This window comes from Salmo salar, chromosome 18 (assembly GCF_965601325.2).
Source record: "Salmo salar chromosome 18, fSalSal1, whole genome shotgun sequence".
NCBI lineage: Eukaryota > Metazoa > Chordata > Actinopteri > Salmoniformes > Salmonidae > Salmo > Salmo salar.
Window position 1 is genome coordinate 89563144 of NC_138308.1, and position 22234 is coordinate 89585377.

The window sequence follows — 22234 nt, forward strand, 5'->3', positions numbered from 1 at the left end:
TGTTGAACATGTACAGGTTTTTGTACTGGTAAAAACAGGATGTTCTCTTCTCTCGTGTTGCTGCTATCTCTACTGACTCCTATCATTGTTCTACACTCATGTCTTTTCCAGAACTACACCACAATCCAAAACAAATACTACAGAAATTCCCCAAACGTTACACATTAGGGATGTACTTTGATAACTTCACAAAGCTGGGAATCAACAACCCTTTTTTTTCGTCTTGAGATCTGTTTTACCTCTTGAAGATATTTCCCCCATTTGTATTCAATAAAGAATGACGAAGCAACAATTGTACATTTTAATTTGGATCAGGTGCATAATACTGGTAGGATACAACCGTCAATAAGAAATAGACAAACGTCAAGGTTTAGCTTCACCTTGAGGGACTCTCGCTTGTTAAAGGATAGAATATTATTGCCAAGGTGAAGGATCTAAATATCCATTTAGCGAGCACCTGATGGAACAAGTGTTTTGTTTAATTTCAACACAACTTAAAAGGATAAGAACACTAGTACACATGAATACAAAAACAAAAAAGTGACAAAGTACTGCATTTACATGGTAAGGACAAGGTTATCATAAAGTAGAAGATGCTATAACAGCTGTGTCTCTGGTAGCCTATACACAGCGTTCTCTCTCAATCTTCAGGTACAGTTGAAGTCGGAAGTTTACATACACGTAGGTTGGTGTCATTAAAACTCGTTTTTCAACCACTCCACACATTTCTTTGTTAACAAACTATAGTTTTGGCAAGTCGGTTAGAACATCTACTTTGTGCATGACAAGTAATTTTTCCAACAATTATTTACAGACAGATTATTTCACTTATAATTCACTATCACAATTCCAGTGGGTCAGAAGTTTACATACACTAAGTTGACTGTGCCTTTAAACAGCTTGGAAAATTCCAGAAAATGTCATGGCTTTAGAAGCTTCTGTTAGGCAAATGTACATCATTTGAGTCAATTGGAGGTGTACCTGTGGATGTATTTCAAGGTCTACCTTCAAATTCAGTGCCTCTTTGCTTGACTTCATGGGAAAATCAAAAGAAATCAGCCAAGACCACAGAAAAAAATTGTTGACCACAAGTCTGGTTCATCCTTGGGAGCAATTTCCAAACGCCTGAAGGTTCCACATTCATCTGTACAAACAATAGTACGCAAGTATAAACACCATGGGACCACACAGCCATCATACGCTCAGGAAGGAGGAAGGAGATGTGTTCTGTCTCCTAGTACAAAAGTATCTATATCCACTGCCAAAACGAGTCCTATATCAACATAACCTGAAAGGCCGCTCAGCAAGGAAGAAGCCACTGCTCCAAAACCGTCATAAAAAAGCCAAACTACGGTTTGCAACTGCACATGGGGACAAAGATCGTACTTTTTGGAGAAATGTCCTCTGGTCTGATGAAACAAAAACAGAACTGTTTGGCTATAATTACCATCCTTATGTTTGGAGGAAAAAGGGGGATGCTTGCAAGCCGAAGAACACCATCCCAACCGTGAAGCACGAGGGTGGCAGCATCATGTTGTGGGGGTGCTTTGCTGCAGGAGGGACTGGTGCACTTCACAAAATAGATGGCTTCATGAGGAAGGATTTTCCTTCCTCATGAAGGAATTATGTAAATATATTGAAGCAACATCTCAAGACATTAGTCAGGAAGTTAAAGCTTGGACGCAAATGGGTCTTCCAAATGGAGAATGACCCCAAGCATACTTCCAAAGTTGTTGCAAAATGGCTTAACGGCAACAATGTCAAGGTATTGGAGTGGCCATCACAAATCCCTGATGTCAATCCCATAGACAATTTGTGGGTAGAACTGAAAAAGCTTGTGCGAGCAAGGAGGCCTACAAACCTGACTCAGTTACACCAGCTCTGTCAGGAGGAATGGACCACAATTCACCCAATTTATTGTGGGAAGCTTGTAAAAGGCTACGCAAAAAGTGTGACCGAAGTTAATCAATTTAAAGGCAATGCTTGCAAGTACTAATTGAGTGCATGTAAACTTCTGACCCACTGGGAATGTGATTAAAGAAATAAAAGCTGAAATAAATTATTCTCTCTACTATTATTATGACATTTCACATTCTTAAAATAAAGTGGTGATCCTAACTGACCTAAGACAGGGAATTTCTACTAGGATTAAATGTCAGGAATTGTGAAAAACTGAGTTTAAATGTATTTGGCTAAGGTGTATGTAAACTTCTGACTTCAACTGTAGGTCTGTACACAACATTCTCTCTCCATCTTCAGGCAGGTCTATACAGTACACAGCATTCTCTCTCCATCTTCAGGTAGGTCTGCACACAGCATTCTCTCTCCATCTTCAGGTAGGTCTGTACACAACATTCTCTCTCCATCTTCAGGTAGGTATTTTTTTATTGAATTGTTTATTTAACCTTTATTTAACTAACATCTTTAGTTCTAGAACATATCTACTGCCATATTGTCCCTGGTAGTTCATTAAAATAGTCCTGTGAAGAGTGGTAATAGTTCCAGTCCACAGCAGCCAGCCAGATGGTGTTTATACGAGGTGTGGTAAAGGTTGCCCTCTTGTGGAATAGAAAGAAGAGGCCCCGTTTTCTTGTTTTATGCATCAGAAGCTGAAGCAAAGAAGTTATATACACTTTTCGTCGGTACATCTTACAGACCCCCCCCCCCCCCCCACACACACACACACACAGCATTCTCTCTCCATCTTTAGGCAGGTCTGTACAGTACACAGCATTCTCTCTCCATCTTCAGGTAGGTCTGTATACAGCATTCTCTCTCCATCTTCAGGCAGGTCTATACAGTACACAGCATTCTCTCTCCATCTTCAGGTAGGTCTGTACACAGCATTCTCTCTCCATCTTCAGGTAGGTCTGTACACAGCACTCTCTCCATCTTCAGGTAGGTCTGTACACAGCATTCTCTCTCCATCTTCAGGTAGGTCTGTACACAGCATTCTCTTTCCATCTTCAGGTAGGTCTGTACACAACATTCTCTCTCCATCTTCAGGTAGGTCTGCACACAGCATTCTCTCTCCATCTTCAGGTAGGTCTGTACAGTACACAGCATTCTCTCTCCATCTTCAGGTAGGTCTGTACAGTACACAGCATTCTCTCTCCATCTTCAGGTAGGTCTGTACACAGCATTCTTTCCATCTTTAGGCAGGTCTGTACAGTACACAGCATTCTCTCTCCATCTTCAGGTAGGTCTGCACACAGCATTCTCTCTCCATCTTCAGGTAGGTCTGTACACAGCATTCTCTCTCCATCTTTAGGTAGGTCTATACAGTACACAGCATTCTCTCTCCATCTTCAGGAAGGTCTGTACACAGCATTCTCTCTCCATCTTTAGGTAGGTCTGTACAGTACACAGCATTCTCTCTCCATCTTCAGGTAGGTCTGCACACAGCATTCTCTCTCCATCTTCAGGTAGGTCTGTACACAGCATTGTCTCTCCATCTTCAGGTAGGTCTGTACACAGCATTCTCTCTCCATCTTCAGGTAGGTCTGTACACAACATTCTCTCTCCATCTTCAGGTAGGTATGCACACAGCATTATTTCCATCTTTAGGCAGGTCTGTACAGTACACAGCATTCTCTCTCCATCTTCAGGTAGGTCTGTACACAGCATTCTCTCTCCATCTTCAGGTAGGTCTGTACAGTACACAGCATTCTCTCTCCATCTTCAGGTAGGTCTGTACAGTACACAGCATTCTCTCTCCATCTTCAGGTAGGTCTGTACACAGCATTATTTCCATCTTTAGGCAGGTCTGTACAGTACACAGCATTCTCTCTCCATCTTCAGGTAGGTCTGTACACAGCATTCTTTCCATCTTTAGGCAGGTCTGTACAGTACACAGCATTCTCTCTCCATCTTCAGGTAGGTCTGCACACAGCATTCTCTCTCCATCTTCAGGTAGGTCTGTACAGTACACAGCATTCTCTCTCCATCTTCAGGTAGGTCTGCACACAGCATTCTCTCTCCATCTTCAGGTAGGTCTGTACACAGCATTCTTTCCATCTTTAGGCAGGTCTGTACAGTACACAGCATTCTCTCTCCATCTTCAGGTAGGTCTGTACACAGCATTCTCTCTCCATCTTCAGCTAGGTCTGTACACAGCATTCTCTCTCCATCTTTAGGTAGGTCTGTACACAGCATTCTCTCTCCATCTTCAGGTAGGTCTGTACAGTACACAGCATTCTCTCTCCATCTTCAGGCAGGTATGTACAGTACACAGCATTCTCTCTCCATCTTCAGGCAGGTCTGTACAGTACACAGCATTCTCTCTCCATCTTCAGGTAGGTCTGTACAGTACACAGCATTCTCTCTCCATCTTCAGGTAGGTCTGTACACAGCATTCTTTCCATCTTTAGGCAGGTCTGTACAGTACACATCATTCTCTCTCCATCTTCAGGTAGGTCTGTACACAGCATTCTCTCTCCATCTTCAGCTAGGTCTGTACACAGCATTCTCTCTCCATCTTTAGGTAGGTCTGTACACAGCATTCTCTCTCCATCTTCAGGTAGGTCTGTACAGTATACAGCATTCTCTCTCCATCTTCAGGCAGGTATGTACAGTACACAGCATTCTCTCCATCTTCAGGCAGGTCTGTACAGTACACAGCATTCTCTCTCCATCTTTAGGTAGATCTGTACACAGCATTCTCTCTCCATCTTTAGGTAGGTCTGTACAGTACACAGCATTCTCTCTCCATCTTCAGGAAGGTCTGTACACAGCATTCTCTCTCCATCTTTAGGTAGGTCTGTACAGTACACAGCATTCTCTCTCCATCTTCAGGTAGGTCTGTACACAGCATTCTCTCTCCATCTTCAGGTAGGTCTGTACACAGCATCCTCTCTCCATCTTCAGGTAGGTCTGTACACAACATTCTCTCTCCATCTTCAGGCAGGTCTGTATACAGCATTCTCTCTCCATCTTCAGGCAGGTCTGTACAGTACACAGCATTCTCTCTCCATCTTCAGGCAGGTCTATACAGTACACAGCATTCTCTCTCCATCTTCAGGCAGGTCTATACAGTACACAGCATTCTTTCTCCTTCTTTAGGTAGGTATTTCTTTATTTAATTGTTTATTTAACCTTTATTTAACTAACATCTTTAGTTCTAGAACATATCTACTGCCATATTGTCCCTGGTAGTTCATTAAAATAGTCCTGTGAAGAGTGGTAATAGTTCCAGTCCACAGCAGCCAGCCAGATGGTGTTTATACGAGGTGTGGTAAAGGTTGCCCTCTTGTGGAATAGCAAGAAGAGGCCCCGTTTTCTTGTTTTATGCATCAGAAGCTGAAGCAAAGAAGTTATATACACTTTTCGTTACATCTTACAGCCCCCCCCCGCCCCCCCCCCCCCCACACACACACAGCATTCTCTCTTCATCTTTAGGTAGGTCTGTACAGTACACAGCATTCTCTCTCCATCTTCAGGCAGGTCTGTACACAGCATTCTCTCTCCATCTTCAGGTAGGTCTGTACCAGTACACAGCATTCTCTCTCCATCTTTAGGCAGGTCTGTACAGTACACAGCATTCTTTCCATCTTTAGGCAGGTCTGTACAGTACACAGCATTCTCTCCATCTTCAGGTAGGTCTGCACACAGCATTCTCTCTCCATCTTCAGGTAGGTCTGTACACAGCATTCTCTCTCCATCTTCAGGTAGGTTTGCACACAGCATTCTCTCTCCATCTTCAGGTAGGTCTGTGCACAGCATTCTTTCCATCTTTAGGCAGGTCTGTACAGTACACAGCATTCTCTCTCCATCTTTAGGTAGGTCTGTACAGTACACAGCATTCTCTCTCCATCTTCAGGAAGGTCTGTACACAGCATTCTCTCTCCATCTTCAGGTAGGTCTGTACACAGCATTCTCTCTCCATCTTCAGGTAGGTCTGTACAGTACACAGCATTCTCTCTCCATCTTCAGGCAGGTCTGTACAGTACACAGCATTCTCTCTCCATCTTCAGGCAGGTCTATACAGTACACAGCATTCTCTCTCCATCTTCAGGCAGGTCTATACAGTACACAGCATTCTCTCTCCATCTTTAGGTAGGTATTTTTTTATTTAATTGTTTATTTAACCTTTATTTAACTAACATCTTTAGTTCTAGAACATATCTACTGCCATATTGTCCCTGGTAGTTCATTAAAATAGTCCTGTGAAGAGTGGTAATAGTTCCAGTCCACAGCAGCCAGCCAGATGGTGTTTATACGAGGTGTGGTAAAGGTTGCCCTCTTGTGGAATAGAAAGAAGAGGCCCCGTTTTCTTGTTTTATGCATCAGAAGCTGAAGCAAAGAAGTTATATACACTTTTCGGTACATCTTACAGACCCCCCCCCCCCAACATCATTGTAACCAATGTTTCAAACTTAATTCATGAGCTTAGTAAAACGCTGTACTGTGATAAGGGATAGTATACCATAACATAGTCTTCAGCCGCATCACACGGAGTCCAAAGGATATATAGGAACCATAGTAAAAAAAATTATAAAATTCCTTGGTAATGTTAGTCCCAAGCAGTGTTAGTATAAAACAGTGTGTTTAGTATGTTTGGGTTGTGCTTGTCTGACACGTGTATATACCCTATCTCTCATGGTCAGGTGACAGGCTACCACCGGACGCCGCCATAGAGTCCATGGTCCAACCACCTTCCATCAGCCTAGAAACTGGCTAGCCCTAAGGCAGAACCGACAAAAGCCCGGTGGGCTGCTCCAACGATTTCTAGTCCCAATCCGCCTCAGGAATGCACTCCCCCCTCCACCGCACCCCCAGTGTCCTGTCCTATCATACCATGGTCTCAGACCCCGAGCTCTTCCCTGTGAAGAAGTCCCAGAAATAACTGGAATTACTAGGAGGTGGTTTCTCCCTCTCTTCCTGGGGTGTCTGCCTCACCCAGACACTGTTATCCCCCTCTCCTCCCAGGCTGGAGCATGAGGCAGCCCCCAGGGTGAAGCTCAGATCTTCCCCCAGCGGAGCCCTCTGTTCCTGGGCCTGGTAGCTGTCCTCTGGGTGGACTCTGGAGCTGCTAGAGGACTGGGCCAGACTCAGGAGGTTGTGGTTGGAGTGGAACTGTCTCATCTGGCCGATGGACTTGGACAGGATCACGTTGGAGCCTGTGGAGGGAGAGATGTGTTGTTATTCTAGATATTGTCATTTAGAATGGTGTTACTTTATTGCAATGTTTTCTAGAATGTTACTTTGTTCTTAATGTTATTTAGAATGTTGTTACTTTATTAATTTATCTAGAATGTTACTTTGTTATTACAATGTTGTTACTTTATTACAATGTTATTTTGAATGTTTGTTATTACAATGTTATTTCGAATGTTGTTACTTTATTACAATGTTATTTAGAATGTTGTTACTTTGTTGTTACAATGTTATTTATGTTGTTACCTTTTATTTAGAATGTTGTTACTTTATTAATTTATCTAGAATGTTACTTTGTTATTACAATGTTGTTACTTTATTACAATGTTATTTTGAATGTTTGTTATTACAATGTTATTTCGAATGTTGTTACTTTATTACAATGTTATTTAGAATGTTGTTACTTTGTTGTTACAATGTTATTTATGTTGTTACCTTTTATTTAGAATGTTGTTACTTTATTAATTTATCTAGAATGTTACTTTGTTATTACAATGTTGTTACTTTATTACAATGTTATTTTGAATGTTTGTTATTACAATGTTATTTCGAATGTTGTTACTTTATTACAATGTTATTTAGAATGTTGTTACTTTGTTGTTACAATGTTATTTATGTTGTTACCTTTTATTTAGAATGTTGTTACTTTGCTATTACAGTGTTATCTACAATGTTTGTTGTTACAATGTTATTTAGAATGTTGTTACAATGTTATTTAGAATGTGGTTACTTTTTATTTAAAATGTTGTTACTTTGCTATTACAGTGTTATCTACAATGTTTGTTGTTACAATGTTATTTAGAATGTTGTTACAATGTTATTTAGAATGTGGTTACTTTTTATTTAGAATGTTGTTACTTTGCTATTACAGTGTTATCTACAATGTTTGTTTTTACAATGTTATTTAGAATGTTGTTACAATGTTATTTAGAATGTGGTTACTTTTTATTTAGAATGTTGTTACTTTGCTATTACAGTGTTATCTACAATGTTTGTTTTTACAATGTTATTTAGAATGTTGTTACAATGTTATTTAGAATGTGGTTACTTTTTATTTAGAATGTTGTTACTTTGCTATTACAGTGTTATCTACAATGTTTGTTTTTACAATGTTATTTAGAATGTTGTTACAATGTTATTTAGAATGTGGTTACTTTTTATTTAGAATGTTGTTACTTTGCTATTACAGTGTTATCTACAATGTTTGTTTTTACAATGTTATTTAGAATGTTGTTACAATGTTATTTAGAATGTGGTTACTTTGCTATTACAGTGTTATCTACAATGTTTGTTTTTACAATGTTATTTTGAATGGTGTTTGTTATTACAATCTTATCAATCGGTACGGTGTGTATTGTTGTTATTATTATTATGTTAACCGTAACTCTAGCTTCCTGTCCACACCCCGGCTCAACCATAACCCCTATCCTAATACTAACTCTAGCTTCCTGTCCACACCCCAGCTCAACCATAACCCCTATCCTAATACAAACTCTAGGTTCCTGTCCACACCCCAGCTCAACCATAACCCCTATCCTAATACTAACTAGCTTCCTGTCCACACCCCAGCTCAACCATAACCCCTATCCTAATACTAACTCTAGCTTCCTGTCCACACCCCAGCTCAACCATAACCCCTAACCTAATACTAACTCTAGCTTCCTGTCCACACCCCAGCTGAACCATAACCCCTATCCTAATACTAACTCTAGCTTCCTGTCCACACCCCAGCTCAACCATAACCCCTATCCTAATACTAACTCTAGTTTCCTGTCCACACCCCAGCTCAACCATAACCCCTATCCTAATACAAACTCTAGGTTCCTGTCCACACCCCAGCTCAACCATAACCCCTATCCTAATACTAACTCTAGCTTCCTGTCCACACCCCAGCTCAACCATAACCCCTATCCTAATACAAACTCTAGGTTCCTGTCCACACCCCAGCTCAACCATAACCCCTATCCTAATACTAACTAGCTTCCTGTCCACACCCCAGCTCAACCATAACCCCTATCCTAATACTAACTCTAGCTTCCTGTCCACACCCCAGCTCAACCATAACCCCTAACCTAATACTAACTCTAGCTTCCTGTCCACACCCCAGCTGAACCATAACCCCTATCCTAATACTAACTCTAGCTTCCTGTCCACACCCCAGCTCAACCATAACCCCTATCCTAATACTAACTCTAGTTTCCTGTCCACACCCCAGCTCAACCATAACCCCTATCCTAATACAAACTCTAGGTTCCTGTCCACACCCCAGCTCAACCATAACCCCTATCCTAATACTAACTCTAGCTTCCTGTCCACACCCCAGCTCAACCATAACCCCTATCCTAATACAAACTCTAGGTTCCTGTCCACACCCCAGCTCAACCATAACCCCTATCCTAATACTAACTCTAGCTTCCTGTCCACACCCCAGCTCAACCATAACCCCTATCCTAATACTAACTCTAGCTTCCTGTCCACACCCCAGCTCAACCATAACCCCTATCCTAATACTAACTCTAGCTTCCTGTCCACACCCCAGCTCAACCATAACCCCTATCCTAATACTAACTCTAGCTTCCTGTCCACACCCCAGCTCAACCATAACCCCTAACCTAATACTAACTCTAGCTTCCTGTCCACACCCCAGCTCAACCATAACCCCTATCCTAATACTAACTCTAGCTTCCTGTCCACACCCCAGCTCAACCATAACCCCTATCCTAATACTAACTCTAGGTTCCTGTCCACACCCCAGCTCAACCATAACCCCTATCCTAATACTAACTCTAGCTTCCTGTCCACACCCCAGCTCAACCATAACCCCTATCCTAATACTAACTCTAGCTTCCTGTCCACACCCCAGCTCAACCATAACCCCTATCCTAATACTAACTCTAGCTTCCTGTCCACACCCCAGCTCAACCATAACCCCTATCCTAATACTAACTCTAGCTTCCTGTCCACACCCCAGCTCAACCATAACCCCTAACCTAATACTAACTCTAGCTTCCTGTCCACACCCCAGCTCAACCATAACCCCTATCCTAATACTAACTCTAGCTTCCTGTCCACACCCCAGCTCAACCATAACCCCTATCCTAATACTAACTCTAGGTTCCTGTCCACACCCCAGCTCAACCATAACCCCTATCCTAATACTAACTCTAGCTTCCTGTCCACACCCCAGCTCAACCATAACCCCTATCCTAATACTAACTCTAGCTTCCTGTCCACACCCCAGCTCAACCATAACCCCTATCCTAATACTAACTCTAGCTTCCTGTCCACACCCCAGCTCAACCATAACCCCTATCCTAATACTAACTCTAGCTTCCTGTCCACACCCCAGCTCAACCATAACCCCTATCCTAATACTAACTCTAGCTTAACAAAAGGCCCATCTCAATAGGTGGTCCAGATAAGTTAGGGGGGGGTTTCCTCTATTGTTACTCAAACAAGGGGGAGGGCAATGAAATCACAGATTCCCATCAGACCTACTCCTTGAGGTTCGCAGTTGTTTAAAAAATACTATTTTGCTCAAAACCAATTGTTTACGCTTAACTACGTGTACTTTGCTGTATTTATGGGGTTTTGTTTTTCAACAGGAAAAGTTCAAAAATAGCTGGAGTGTGTCTTTAACCCTAAGCCTAGCCATAACCATAGCAACAGAATGAATAAGGGTGTAGCAACAGAGGTGTCCCCTCTATGACCCGTGACTTACGTGTCTTGTTGTTGTGGTGTCGTAGCGCCTCCAGGTTAAAGAACACCTCACTGGTCAGGCTGCCGTCCCCGGGCCCGTCAGGGTTGAAGAGGGGAGAGGGGGGCTCCAGAGGGGTCAGAGGCACCCCCGTGTCCCGTCGATCCCCCGTAGAATCTACTGTCCCCACCGCCAGGTGACTGTCACCGTGGGAGGGAGGGAGGAGAGGGAGGACAGGGGGAGGGAGAAGGAGGAGAGGGAAGAGAGGGAGGAGAGGGAAGAGAGGGAGGACAGGGGGAGGGAGAAGGAGGAGAGGGAAGAGAGGGAGGACAGGGGGAGGGAGAAGGAGGAGAGGGAAGAGAGGGAGGAGAGGGAAGAGAGGGAGGACAGGGGGAGGGAGAAGGAGGAGAGGGAAGAGAGGGAGGACAGGGGAGGGAGAAGGAGGAGAGGGAAGAGAGGGAGGACAGGGGGAGGGAGAAGGAGGAGAGGGAGGACAGGGGGAGGGAGAAGGAGGAGAGGGAAGAGAGGGAGGACAGGGGGAGGGAGAAGGAGGAGAGGGAAGAGAGGGAGGACAGGGGGAGGGAGAAGGAGGAGAGGGAAGAGAGGGAGGACAGGGGGAGGGAGAAGGAGGAGAGGGAGGACAGGGGGAGGGAGAAGGAGGAGAGGAAAGAGAGGGAGGAGAGGGATGGAGGAGAGAGTATTTTATTATTCACGTTGTAGGAACCCTTGCAGCGCTGGTGATAAAGGCAGACATATACTCAATGAACACACAACACTGGGATTCAGAGACAACTGAAGGGCTGATCCAGGACCAGTTTTGCCTTTTAGATCATAATGAATAAGAATAGACAGGGGAAACCTTATCCGCACTCTGGGCCCTGAAATGACACATACCTGAGTTTCCTGCGGAGAAGATAGTCGATGATGTCAGGATCTGTCTGAATGAGACTCATCAGCACTTCCTGTTGGAGCTCTGCTGACACCTGGGGAGAGGAGGACAGGAGATTTACACACACACACACACACACACACACACACACACACACACACACACACACACACACACACACACACACACACACACACACACACACACACACACACACACACACACACACACACACACACACACACACACACACACACACACACACACACACTCCTGTTGGAGCTCTGCTGACACCTGTTGAGAGGAGGACAGGGAGATTTACACACACACACACACACACACACACACACACACACACACACACACACACACACACACACACACACACACACACACACACACACACACACACACACACACACCTGTTGGTGCTCTGCTGACACTTGGGGAGAAGAGGACAGGAGATTTACACACACACACACACACACACACACACACACACACACACACACACACACACACACACACACACACACACACACACACACACACACACACACACACACACACACACTTGGTACCATGAATAGTCGCTTATAGTTCTGTATAAGTTGCAGGGTGACGTTGATGATGGCGGTGCTGTCCTCGATGCCCATGGCGTGAGGACTCATCTCCCTGTCCCCTCCGGCCCTCTCCCCCTGCAACAGGTTGGGACCAAAGATCACCGCCAGGTTAGTTGCTGTCATCTTGTTGCCTAGGAACTGCAGAGAGAGAGGAGAGAGAGAGGAGAGAGGGGTTAGGGGTTAGGGGGAGAGACCACATATTAGGTCTACCTACTGTTTAGGCTAGGCTAGTTACAGTACAAGCTACAGAGGGTCAAGCTACAGAGAGAGAGAGAGAGAGAGGAGAGAGACAAAGACAGAGAGAGAGAGAGACAGAGACAAAAAAGAGAGAGACAAAGAGAGAGAGAGAGAGAGAGAGAGAGAGAGAGAGAGAGAGAGACCGCGAGAGACAGAGAGAAAAAAAGAGAGTTAAGAGGTTTAAGTTTTAACCCAAAATCCATTATGTTCTCCTCTTGAGTGTCAAGGAGAGAGAGAGAGAGAGAGAGAGAGAGAGAGAGAGAGAGAGAGAGAGAGAGAGAGAGAGAGAGAGAGAGAGAGAGAGAGAGAGAGAGAGAGAGAGAGAGAGAGAGAGAGAGAGAGAGAGAGAGAGAAGCTGACTTGTTGAGGACGGACAAATGCTGACAGAGAAAGACAGAAAAATAGAGAAACAGACATTAGCTGACAGGGAAAGAGATAGACAGGTGAACAGAATGATAGACAGGTGAACAGAATGAGACAGACACATGAAGTGTGTAAGAGGATGTGGAAGTGACACACACACACACACTCTAGACACTAACCACCTGGTCCTGTGGTCCTGTGGTGTCCTGTGGTCCTGTGGTGTCCTGTGGTCCTGTGGTGTCCTGTGGTCCTGTGGTGTCCTGTGGTCCTGTGGTGTCCTGTGGTCCTGTGGTGTCCTGTGCGTGGCTCTGTACGGTGTGTAACAGGGTGAGGAGGCGGAGCAGGGTATCACAATTACAGGCCGGTAACAGGTAGAGGAGCAGCTGGAGGTACAGGAACTGGTCTGTCCCTTGCAGAACTACAGGACAGATGAGGGGAGACAGAGGGGACACAGATGGGTTAGATACCCACAGAGAGGACAGATGGGTTAGATACCCACAGAGAGGACAGATGGGTTAGATACCCACAGAGAGGAGACAGATGGGTTAGATACCCACAGAGGAGACAGATGGGTTAGATACCCACAGAGAGGACAGAGATGGGTTAGATACCCACAGAGAGGAGACAGATGGGTTAGATACCCACAGAGAGGAGACAGATGGGCTAGATACCCACAGAGAGGACAGATGGGTTAGATACCCACAGAGGGGACAGATGGGTTAGATACTCACAGAGAGGACAGATGGGTTAGATACTCACAGAGAGGAGACAGATGGGTTAGATACCCACAGAGAGGACAGAGATGGGTTAGATACTCACAGAGAGGACAGAGATGGGTTAGATACCCACAGAGGAGACAGATGGGTTAGATACCCACAGAGAGGACAGAGATGGGTTAGATATCCACAGAGAGGACAGATGGGTTAGATACTCACAGAGAGGAGACAGATGGGTTAGATACCCACAGAGAGGACAGAGATGGGTTAGATACCCACAGAGAGGACAGATGGGTTAGATACCCACAGAGAGGACAGAGATGGGTTAGATACCCACAGAGAGGACAGAGATGGGTTAGATACCCACAGAGAGGACAGAGATGGGTTAGATACCCACAGAGAGGACAGATGGGTTAGATACCCACAGAGAGGACAGATGGGTTAGATACCCACAGAGAGGACAGATGGGTTAGATACCCACAGAGAGGACAGAGATGGGTTAGATACCCACAGAGGGGACACATATGGGTTAGATACCCACAGAGAGGACAGAGATGGGTTAGATACCCACAGAGAGGAGACAGATGGGTTAGATACCCACAGAGAGGACAGATGGGTTAGATACTCACAGAGAGGAGACAGATGGGTTAGATACCCACAGAGAGGAGACAGATGGGTTAGATACCCACAGAGAGGACAGAGATGGGTTAGATACCCACAGAGAGGACAGAGATGGGTTAGATATCCACAGAGAGGACAGATGGGTTAGATACCCACAGAGAGGACAGAGATGGGTTAGATACCCACAGAGAGGAGACAGATGGGTTAGATACCCACAGAGAGGAGACAGATGGGTTAGATATCCACAGAGAGGACAGAGATGGGTTAGATACCCACAGAGAGGACAGAGATGGGTTAGATACCCACAGAGAGGACAGAGATGGGTTAGATAGCCACAGAGAGGACATATGGGTTAGATACCCACAGAGAGGAGACAGATGGGTTAGATACTCACAGAGAGGAGACAGATGGGTTAGATACCCACAGAGAGGAGACAGATGGGTTAGATACCCACAGAGAGGAGACAGATGGGTTAGATACCCACAGAGAGGACAGATGGGATAGATACCCACAGAGAGGAGACAGATGGGTTAGATACCCACAGAGAGGAGACAGATGGGTTAGATACCCACAGAGAGGAGACAGATGGGTTAGATACCCACAGAGAGGACAGATGGGTTAGATACCCACAGAGAGGAGACAGATGGGTTAGATACCCACAGAGAGGACAGATGGGATAGATACCCACAGAGAGGAGACAGATGGGTTAGATACCCACAGAGAGGAGACAGATGGGTTAGATACCCACAGAGAGGACAGATGGGATAGATACCCACAGAGAGGAGACAGATGGGTTAGATACCCACAGAGAGGAGACAGATGGGTTAGATACCCACAGAGAGGAGACAGATGGGTTAGATACCCACAGAGAGGACAGAGATGGGTTAGATACCCACAGAGAGGACAGATGGGTTAGATACCCACAGAGAGGAGACAGATGGGTTAGATACCCACAGAGGGGACAGATGGGTTAGATACCCACAGAGAGGAGACAGATGGGTTAGATACCCACAGAGAGGACAGAGATGGGTTAGATACCCACAGAGAGGAGACAGATGGGTTAGATACCCACAGAGAGGACAGAGATGGGTTAGATACCCACAGAGAGGACAGAGATGGGTTAGATACCCACAGAGAGGACAGATGGGTTAGATACCCACAGAGAGGAGACAGATGGGTTAGATACTCACAGAGAGGAGACAGATGGGTTAGATACCCACAGAGAGGAGACAGATGGGTTAGATACCCACAGAGAGGACAGAGATGGGTTAGATATCCACAGAGAGGACAGATGGGTTAGATACCCACAGAGAGGAGACAGATGGGTTAGATACCCACAGAGAGGACAGATGGGTTAGATACCCACAGAGAGGAGACAGATGGGTTAGATACCCACAGAGAGGACAGAGATGGGTTAGATACCCACAGAGAGGAGACAGATGGGTTAGATATCCACAGAGAGGACAGAGATGGGTTAGATACCCACAGAGAGGACAGAGATGGGTTACATACCCACAGAGAGGAGACAGATGGGTTAGATACCCACAGAGAGGACAGATGGGTTAGATACCCACAGAGAGGACAGATGGGTTAGATACCCACAGAGAGGACAGAGATGGGTTAAATACCCACAGAGAGGACAGAGATGGGTTAGATACCCACAGAGAGGACAGAGATGGGTTAGATACCCACAGAGAGGAGACAGATGGGTTAGATACCCACAGAGGGGACAGATGGGTTAGATACCCACAGAGAGGAGACAGATGGGTTAGATACCCACAGAGAGGACAGAGATGGGTTAGATACCCACAGAGAGGAGACAGATGGGTTAGATACTCACAGAGAGGACAGAGATGGGTTAGATACCCACAGAGAGGAGACAGATGGGTTAGATACCCACAGAGAGGAGACAGATGGGTTAGATACCCACAGAGAGGACAGAGATGGGTTAGATACCCACAGAGAGGACAGAGATGGGTTAGATACCCACAGAGAGGAGACAGATGGGTTAGATACCCACAGAGAGGAGACAGATGGGTTAGATACCCACAGAGAGGACAGAGATGGGTTAGATACTCACAGAGAGGAGACAGATGGGTTAGATACCCACAGAGGAGACAGATGGGTTAGATACCCACAGAGGAGACAGATGGGTTAGATATCCACAGAGAGGACAGATGGGTTAGATACCCACAGAGAGGACAGAGATGGGTTAGATACCCACAGAGGAGACAGATGGGTTAGATACCCACAGAGGAGACAGATGGGTTAGATACCCACAGAGAGGACAGATGGGATAGATACCCACAGAGGGGACAGTGATGGGATAGATATCCACAGAGGAGACAGTGATGGGATAGATACCTAACCCCACAGAGGGGACAGTGATGGGATAGATACCTAACCCCACAGAGGAGACAGTGATGGGATAGATACCTAACCCCACAGAGGAGACAGTGATGGGATAGATACCTAACCCCACAGAGGGGACAGTGATGGGATAGATACCTAACCCCACAGAGGAGACAGTGATGGGATAGATACCTAACCCCACAGAGGAGACAGTGATGGGATAGATACCTAACCCCACAGAGGAGACAGTGATGGGATAGATACCTAACCCCACAGAGGAGACAGTGATGGGATAGATACCTAACCCCACAGAGGGGACAGTGATGGGATAGATACCTAACCCCACAGAGGGGACAGTGATGGGATAGATATCCACAGAGGGGACAGTGATGGGATAGATACCTAACCCCACAGAGGGGACAGTGATGGGATAGATACCTAACCCCACAGAGGAGACAGTGATGGGATAGATACCTAACCCCACAGAGGAGACAGTGATGGGATAGATACCTAACCCCACAGAGGAGACAGTGATGGGATAGATACCTAACCCCACAGAGGAGACAGTGATGGGTTAGATACCTAACCCCACAGAGGAGACAGTGATGGGATAGATACCTAACCCCACAGAGGAGACAGTGATGGGATAGATACCTAACCCCACAGAGGAGACAGTGATGGGATAGATACCTAACCCCACAGAGGAGACAGTGATGGGATAGATACCCAACCCCACAGAGGGGACAGTGATGGGATAGATACCTAACCCCACAGAGGAGACAGTGATGGGATAGATACCTAACCCCACAGAGGAGACAGTGATGGGATAGATACCTAACCCCACAGAGGGGACAGTGATGGGACAGATACCTAACCCCACAGAGGGGACAGTGATGGGATAGATACCTAACCCCACAGAGGAGACAGTGATGGGATAGATACCTAACCCCACAGAGGGGACAGTGATGGGATAGATACCTAACCCCACAGAGGAGACAGTGATGGGATAGATACCTAACCCCACAGAGGGGACAGTGATGGGATAGATACCTAACCCCACAGAGGAGACAGTGATGGGATAGATACCTAACCCCACAGAGGAGACAGTGATGGGATAGATACCTAACCCCACAGAGGGGACAGTGATGGGATAGATACCTAACCCCACAGAGGAGACAGTGATGGGATAGATACCTAACCCCACAGAGGGGACAGTGATGGGATAGATACCTAACCCCACAGAGGGGACAGTGATGGGATAGATACCTAACCCCACAGAGGAGACAGTGATGGGATAGATACCTAACCCCACAGAGGAGACAGTGATGGGATAGATACCTAACCCCACAGAGGAGACAGTGATGGGATAGATACCTAACCCCACAGAGGGGACAGTGATGGGATAGATACCTAACCCCACAGAGGAGACAGTGATGGGATAGATACCTAACCCCACAGAGGAGACAGTGATGGGATAGATACCTAACCCCACAGAGGAGACAGTGATGGGATAGATACCTAACCCCACAGAGGAGACAGTGATGGGTTAGATACCTAACCCCACAGAGGGGACAGTGATGGGATAGATACCTAACCCCACAGAGGGGACAGTGATGGGATAGATACCTAACCCCACAGAGGGGACAGTGATGGGATAGATACCTAACCCCACAGAGGGGACAGTGATGGGATAGATACCTAACCCCACAGAGGGGACAGTGATGGGATAGATACCTAACCCCACAGAGGAGACAGTGATGGGATAGATACCTAACCCCACAGAGGAGACAGTGATGGGATAGATACCTAACCCCACAGAGGGGACAGTGATGGGATAGATACCTAACCCCACAGAGGAGACAGTGATGGGATAGATACCTAACCCCACAGAGGAGACAGTGATGGGATAGATACCTAACCCCACAGAGGAGACAGTGATGGGATAGATACCTAACCCCACAGAGGAGACAGTGATGGGATAGATACCTAACCCCACAGAGGAGACAGTGATGGGATAGATACCTAACCCCACAGAGGGGACAGTGATGGGATAGATACCTAACCCCACAGAGGAGACAGTGATGGGATAGATACCTAACCCCACAGAGGAGACAGTGATGGGATAGATACCTAACCCCACAGAGGGGACAGTGATGGGATAGATACCTAACCCCACAGAGGGGACAGTGATGGGATAGATACCCACAGAGAGGACAGAGATGGGTTAGATACCCACAGAGAGGACAGAGATGGGTTAGATACCCACAGAGAGGACAGAGATGGGGGGGGGAGGGTGTCGTACTGTTGGCGTGGAGGAAAGCAGAGTAGAGCTCTCTAGGCAGTAGAGGGTCAGGCATGTCTCTGAGGAACTCCTTCAGCAGAGCTGCTACGTCATGGACACTGTTCTCCTCTTCCAGACACACATCTGCCCCCATGTCAAAGTCCTCACGCAGCTGCAGGGGGAAACACACACAAATCAGAACCAGACATACACATAAACAAGTTAACATGCACCGGCCAAACACGCAGTAAATAAAAGGTCAGTTTCCCGTGTGATGATGCTTTGAAAACAGAAAATGTCAGGGATCAACGGCCCTGCGTACACAGAGGAGAAATACACCTGTCACAACACCAACACAACATTAACACAACATCAATATCAACACAACACAACACAACATCAATATCAACACAACACAACACAACACAACATCAACACAACATCAATATCAACATCAACACAACATCAACACAACACCAATATCAACACAACATCAACATCAACACAACACAAACACAACATCAACACAACATCAACACAACACCAACACAACACAAACACAACATCAACACAACATCAATATCAACACAACACAAACACAACATCAACATCAACACAACATCAACACAACACCAATATCAACACAACATCAACATCAACACAACATCAACACAACATCAACACAACACAACATCAACACAACACCAACACAACACCAACACAACATCAATATCAACACAACACAACACCAACACAACACCAACACAACACCAACACAACATCACACAACACCAACACAACATCAACACAACATCAACACAACACAACATCAACACAACACAACATCAACACAACACCAACACAACACCAACACAACATCAATATCAACACAACACAACACCAACACAACATCAACATCAACACAACACAACATCAACACAACACAACATCAACATCAACACAACACAACATCAACATCAACACAACATCAACACAACACAACATCAACACAATATCAACACAACACCAACACAACACAACACAACATCAACACAACACAACATCAACACAACATAAACACAACACCAACATCAACATCAACACAACATCAACACAACATCAACATCAACACAACATCAACACAACATCAACATCAACACAACACAACATCAACATCAACATCAACACAACATCAACACAACACCAATATCAACACAACATCAACACAACACCAACACAACATCAACACAACACAACATCAACACAACATCAATATCAACACAACACAACATCAACACAACATCAACACAACATCAACATCAACACCAACACAACACCAACACAACACCAACACAACATCAACACCAACACAATACCAACACAACATCAACACCAACACAACACCAACACAACATCAACACAACATCAACATCAACACAACATCAACACCAACACAACATAAACACAACATCAACACAACTCCAGCACAACACCAACACAACACAACATCAACACAACATCAACATCAACATCAACACAACATCAACATCAACACAACATCAACACCAACACAACATAAACACAACATCAACACAACTCCAGCACAACACCAACACAACACAACATCAACACAACATCAACATCAACACAACATCAACATCAACACCAACATCAACACAACACAACATCAGTATCAACACAACATCAACACAACATCAATATCAACACAACACAACATCAACATCAACACAACATCAACACAACATCAACACAACATCAATATCAACACAACACCAACACAACATCAACACAACTCCAGCACAACACCAACACAACACAACATCAACATCAACACAACATCAACATCAACACAACATCAACACAGCATCAACACAACACAACACAACATCAACACAACATCAACATCAACACAACACAACATCAACACAACATCAACACAACATCAACATCAACACAACATCAACACAACATCAACACAACATCATCAACACAACATCAACACAACATCATCAACACAACATCAACACAGCATCAACACAACACAACACAACATCAACACAACATCAATATCAACACAACACAAACACCAACACAACATCAACACAACATCAACATCAACACAACATCAACACAACATCAACATCAACACCAACATCAACACAACATCAACACAGCATCAACACAACATCAACACAACATCAACATCAACATCAACACAACATCAACACAACACCAACATCAACATCAACACAACATCAACACAACACAACACAACACCAACACAACATCAACACAAAACCAACACAACATCAACATCAACACAACACAAACACCAACACAACATCAACACAACATCAAGACAACACAACACAACATCAACACAACATCAACATCAACACAACACAACATCAACACCAACATCAACACAACACAACATCAACATCAACATCAACACAACATCAACACAACACAACATCAACACAACACAACATCAACACAACACAACATCAACATCAACACAACATCAAGACAACACAACACAACATCAACACCAACACAACATCAACACAACATCAACACAACATCAACACAACACAACATCAACACAACACAACATCAACATCAACACAACATCAACACAACATCAACATCAACACAACATCAACATCAACACAACATCAACATCAACACAACACAACATCAACACCAACACAACATCAACACAACATCATTACACCCAGTAGGTATAAATCACTACAGTACATCATTACACCCAGTAGGTATAAATCACTACAGTACATCATTAAACCCAGTAGGTATAAATCACTACAGTACATCATTACACCCAGTAGGTATAAATCACTACAGTACATCATTACACCCAGTAGGTATAAATCACTACAGTACATCATTACACCCAGTAGGTATAAATCACTACAGTACATCATTACACCCAGTAGGTATAAATCACTACAGTACATCATTACACCCAGTAGGTATAAATCACTACAGTACATCATTACACCCAGTAGGTATAAATCACTACAGTGCTAACATGTAATGTGGATAATTATATATATATTTTTAATGCCTCACCTGCCGAACTCTCTTTATGGAGCTGCCAACTCGAAAGATCCCCACAGTTTGTAGCCCTTGAGAAGACACAGTTGATATTTTAAAAAAGTGGAACATTTTTAACAGTTAATTGTAACGGTCTTGAGACGACAGACACTGGGAGACTGGAAGCAAGTACAGGGTGATGATTTAATAATAAATAGA

General features: G+C 44.8%; 1 protein-coding gene across 3 annotated transcripts in view; it reads right to left on the bottom strand.

Annotated features, from left to right (window-relative positions):
• Positions 1-287: 287 nt before the first annotated feature.
• The window catches only part of LOC106577881 (rho GTPase-activating protein 6), a 134595-nt gene continuing 112648 nt past the window's right edge, over positions 288-22234 (bottom strand). For 2 of the 3 annotated variants that reach the window (XM_045701569.2, XM_014156301.3), the window contains exons 7-13: positions 22052-22107; positions 18956-19106; positions 13144-13382; positions 12323-12502; positions 11747-11835; positions 10877-11052; positions 288-7118 (exon numbers count right to left, since the gene is read on the bottom strand). In XM_045701569.2, coding sequence (XP_045557525.1) covers positions 6790-7118; positions 10877-11052; positions 11747-11835; positions 12323-12502; positions 13144-13382; positions 18956-19106; positions 22052-22107 — 1220 coding nt within the window. In that variant the 3' untranslated portion in view covers positions 288-6789. The remainder of the gene's footprint in view (positions 7119-10876; positions 11053-11746; positions 11836-12322; positions 12503-13143; positions 13383-18955; positions 19107-22051; positions 22108-22234) is intronic. The other variant, XM_045701570.2, reaches the window with a different exon arrangement.